At 31.9% G+C, this 5,162-nt stretch overlaps 1 protein-coding gene across 1 annotated transcript; it reads right to left on the bottom strand.

Annotated features, from left to right (window-relative positions):
- Positions 1-571: 571 nt before the first annotated feature.
- Positions 572-5,162, bottom strand: LOC119835003 (troponin C, isoallergen Bla g 6.0101). The gene is made up of 6 exons (XM_038359581.1): positions 4,925-5,162; positions 4,805-4,832; positions 4,375-4,518; positions 3,115-3,234; positions 1,945-2,076; positions 572-708 (listed from the first exon to the last, which is right to left on the bottom strand). Exons 1-6 carry the CDS (start codon positions 4,925-4,927, stop codon positions 668-670), a joined length of 468 nt encoding a protein of 155 aa, XP_038215509.1. The 5' UTR covers positions 4,928-5,162; the 3' UTR covers positions 572-667.

Below are 5,162 nucleotides of genomic sequence, written 5' to 3'. Positions count from 1 at the left end.
TATTTAAAGGATTTGTTTAACGTTATTATGAAATAATCGTTGGAGTTTATAAGATTATTTTTAATAAAACTTTTGAAATATAGTGTACATTGCAGTACAGTGGAATATAGTACATTTACTTGAAATAAATATACGAGACAGTAAGAAAATATAAATTCATGAGCGTTATTACATAGCAAATATGAATCAAATTGAAACGGAGTAGATACAAAAAAAATATTGTTTATTTTATTGATTATAATTTATAAAGAGTTCTAGGCAAACAGCATAAATTAGGCATAAATAATTTTAAGTAACACGATTTCATGATTGTTATTCTTTTGGGATTAATTTGACTTTTCTTCTACCGTCACTTTTGTTTAATGTATACAAATTAAAAAGAGCAAAGGCCTTTTGTATGTTTGTCGTCACAAAATAAATGGAGAAAATCGTCGATTAACGCAAAAAACTCCATCAAATTTTAAAAAATATTTTATCATAGGTTTTTAGTCAAAACTCAGCGAAGCTGGGGGCAACTAGTAATAAATATGGGAAGAGTTTAAAAATAAAATGGTGCAAATAATAGATAAGATGATGTTGTTAAAGATATTTATTTATCTCAAATTGAGGTATGCAATCATATTGGTAACATAAATATCGATTATTGCCTAAATTAATTGTTGAAAGCTTATCTCTCATCATCACCACCAGTCATTACTTCCATGAATTCTGAAAGAAAAATTTTTGTTTTAAATCAAATAATTATGTTTAACATAAAACTCAATCACTTTCAAATCTTCAAATGTGGAACAAATTATAAAGGGGAAACACGGGAGGGACCAGCTTCCTCATCAAAATCAATTCACCGAGGTTCGTTCCCATCAAAATCGGTTCACAAACGCAAAAATACAGCCGAATTGAGAACCTCCTCCTTTTTGAAGTCGGTTAATAAAAAGTAACCCTCATAATGCTGGTTGTACATATATTCATTTCATATTTTTATGTTAAAGTGTTTAATCTCGGGGCTTTAAATATTAATTATTTATTTGCACTTCCCACTTAATTATGGAGACAATTGTTACACATTTGTAATCCAAGCATCACTATCATTGTCATATAAAATATAAGGAATTAATGTTTAAAATATTATATTCTCTGTTCATCTTGAAAATTCACATAATGTTCTATAATGTGACAATTTAGTATAGAATGAATAAAAGCTGTTTAATACGTTTTAAAGGGCAAAATATACCAGCTGGTTCGGGGAAAATTAAATTTTTAAAAGCTCGTGCCCGAAGCTTGTTAGCGTTGTGAATTTATTATGTTATTGTTAAAAATTGGTGTTGTTCTTAGGTAAGGATTTTGGTTAAAATAATAAACAAAGCAGTGATGTGTTTGAGTGTGTGTTATTCTTTTCATTTTCTTATTTTATATATGTATGTACTTGTCTAGAACTTTCTGCTGATAAATAAGACGTTAACTTAACTTTCGACGCGAAAACGACGATGTGAACTGTCTGTTTGTGCATGTATGGGTGGTCAATTTGTGATATCGAGGCCTCTGAACGAATGAACCGATTTAATTTTTTTTTTCGAAAAGTGATTTAGTCGGGAATGTAAGTGACTATCTTCAGTATATCAAAAAATAGAATCGGAAGTATTTTCATGTCATTCATCAACTTAATTTGTTGAATTTTTGGATGACATTATAAAGCTAGTTGGTAACTAATTCTTCTATAATTTTGTAATAATATGACGTATTATGATATTTACTTAGATTTTACAAATTTTGAATGAATGAATAAAGCTTTATTGTACACACCAATAGGAAATATTTCAAAAGCACAGACTAAAAAATATACAAGTTGCACAATAGGCGACTTTATGGCTACAGAGCCATCTCTTCCAGGTAACCAAGACAACGTAATAATACATAGAAAATTTGAATTAGCAAAAAAAAACATACCATCAAAATCAACAGTTCCCGAACCGTCAGAGTCAATTTCCTCAATCATCATGTCCAGCTCTTCGGCACTGATTTTATCGTCGAGTTCTCGCAAAATCTCTCGCAGCACTGTGGTGGTGATGTAGCCGTTACCTTTAAAGGTGTAAACAGTTATAACTAGTTAAATAAAACATTGGCAATAATATAACGCCCACAGAGGAAGGGCCTCTGCGGATGCGTTGTCTTTTTGGGTGTTTAGTGCGTTTCTATCACGTGCATCTTTAATGTGTTTTCATATTATGTAGGTTAGCTAAGCCCTACATCTTTAAACGGGTTGAAGTTACGAAAAAGAATGATGACTTGAATAAAGGATTAGTCCGGGAAGGGTGAGGAAAAGGAAACGCAACTGCAGCTCCTCCACTCACCACCCAAAACAAAACATAATCGCATACCTATAATTAAATGTAAATACCATTACTTTCTGATACAAAACCTACCAACAATACTTAAATATAGCGAAGTTGACTCGACTTAAATTAGGTATATGCTTATTGGTCAGCAAAAAGGTCTTCGCTTACCATATCCTGGCGTATACAACTTACATAAGCTATGTGTGGTTTTAAATATATTGTCTCATTTTTATCAACCATTAATAATTCAGAACGAATAGAAGTTTTTCAGGATGATCTTTGATGTATTGTATTTGTCTTCTATATATAGAAAATCATTGAGACGGCGTCGTCAATGAGTAAATTATTTTCGTCATTAAGAACATAAAGAGCCTTTTGAAATTGAACTAACAGTTGTAAATAACAGTTGTATTATAAGTACGATACGACGACACGCATTGAATCGAGAAATCAATACATTTATTTGGCGGCCACTCCCGACCCTTGATTATTATTCATAATGATCTCAAATTTACCTTATTTCTGGAAGCATAACATGAAGTCTTTAATTAAAATACCTTTAAACATATTGTACAATTGAAACCTAATCTACATCTAGCATGAATATTTGAGCATATTTTAATCCACACAGAATTTTGTTATTTGTTTTTAATATCAAGCCATTTCTTTGAATTAAATGCATGAAATGATTCACCATGTAACGACACATTTCTGAACCGCGTAAGCTAAAGGAATTCCACCTTCCCTCCTCCACACACCAAAATGTTCTTATAAAAAATACCTTCTTTGTCATATAACCGGAATGCTTCTTTGAGTTCCTGCTGCATGGCCTCAGCATCTTCCTCTACCATGAACCTGGAGGCCAATGTCACGAACTCTTCAAATTCTAACTCACCAGACCCTATTGAAAAGATATTACACTAATTAAATGAGAAAGTTTGTTTGTTTGGATGTTTGGCCGTCAATCACATTGAAACTACTGAACGAATTTTATTTTACTGAGCTCACTAAGGTGATATAATACTTTTTATCCCGATTAAATTCTCCATTGAGATAAAACAGGCATCTCGTTATCCGGGGGGGAGCCGGAACGAGCGTCTATAGCATATATACAAGGCACAATAGCATATAATATTTATTAACTGTGTAAAATAACTAACCTTGGTGAAACATTGACTTTCAAAGTATACTGGCCATATCAGTGAACTATTCTATACCGTACGTATCTAATCACATTATTGTTATTTTTGTTACAGCTTGAGAGTATTGTGTAATATCTATTATAAATTATTCATACAGCTTGCATAATTTTTAGTTAGATTTAATTCTGTAACATTTTTTGATTACGTTATTATTTCCTTTGTGATTATTTGTTATAGATTTAATAAAGTATTCCGTACTTTCATTACTACGTGTTGGCACAAGAAATAATTGGCAAAGGGTGAATATCTGTCAACATTGACTCCTTTACGAGCTCTAGATATACAGTATTCTGATGTATTGATATTATACAATTTATCACGGTAAACGTGACCGTGAGATAGTATATTAATAAACTTATAAACAATCTCTGCCAGACAAAAAGGTTGTTGCTATAGCAATGAAAATATTATTGGTAAATGTTATTTAAGTACTATAAAATTAATCTTAAATCAGCTGCTTAACACAAGTTAGGTTTAGCTCCAACTAAAATTTCATTGGACCAATATTAAAATGGTTAAATTTAATTGAGAGTTTATGAAATGTAAACAATAGCTTTAGATATATACTTTTAAATTAATTTGAACCCTGAATTTTTCACCCAACGACAACTCTTTATTATTTTGAATACAAATTTTCGATCTGTCACATTTACAATAACAAAACCTCTTTTAAACATCAAAAATGTTATGAACATTTCATCTACATATATACATGAGCTTCACAGATGTAGGCAGTAATCTGTCCTTCAAGTCTCTACCTTCCGGAAAGTATAAAATTAAAGTTAAATTTGTGCAATTATTAAAAAACTGTAAGTAATTAAATAACTAATTGTAATTACCATCAACATCGACTTCATCGATGATCTCCTTGAGCATATCATCTGTGATGGTGTGGCCCAACATACCGAGGATCGTACCGACCATCACCGTACCTATACATCCTTTCTTTTCATGGTCGAAAGCTTCGAAGGCTTTCTTGAGAACTAAAACGAATAAATATTCATTATAGAGGCTGCCTGTGCATGTAGCAATTCATGATGTGAATATGAAAGGTAATTAATATGCGAAAGTTGCAATAATATTAACTCCGATAACTTGCATTGTGCTTTTATTAGTTAAAATGTTTTTCATACTATAAAAAACTAACTTAATTAATTTAAAAACAATTGAAAGTTTCAGACCGCTCGAACAATTGATAGCAAGTGTTACACAAAAGTTTAATTAGCGTACGAAGGAGCATCACTGAAAATCATTAAAAGTTATACATACTGTTAATTTGTTCTTTGTCGAGTTCCTCCTGTAAATAAGCAAACGAATTTTTAGTAACACAATCACTGTATTTATAAATTAATTAACAATCGGCACTACACTACTGTTATAACCACTCACCATGGTTGCGCGGTGAGTGAAGACTAAAAGAACTGTACTAAAACGTAAACTATCGCGAACAACAGTATGAGGAACACTAGTCCCTGTATTTGAATGAAGTTCGCTAATGCTATAACGCGTGATACGATCCCCAGAGTGTAGCGGGCGGACTCCGGTTCACATCCCGACTCAGACCGTGAGTACTTTCCTTTTGGCTACTCGATCGCTTTTAACTCTTATCGTTAAGGCCACTACACAC

This window comes from Zerene cesonia, chromosome 20 (genome assembly GCF_012273895.1).
Source record: "Zerene cesonia ecotype Mississippi chromosome 20, Zerene_cesonia_1.1, whole genome shotgun sequence".
Taxonomy (NCBI): Eukaryota; Metazoa; Arthropoda; class Insecta; order Lepidoptera; family Pieridae; genus Zerene; species Zerene cesonia.
This window is presented reverse-complemented; position numbering and strand designations above follow the sequence as displayed.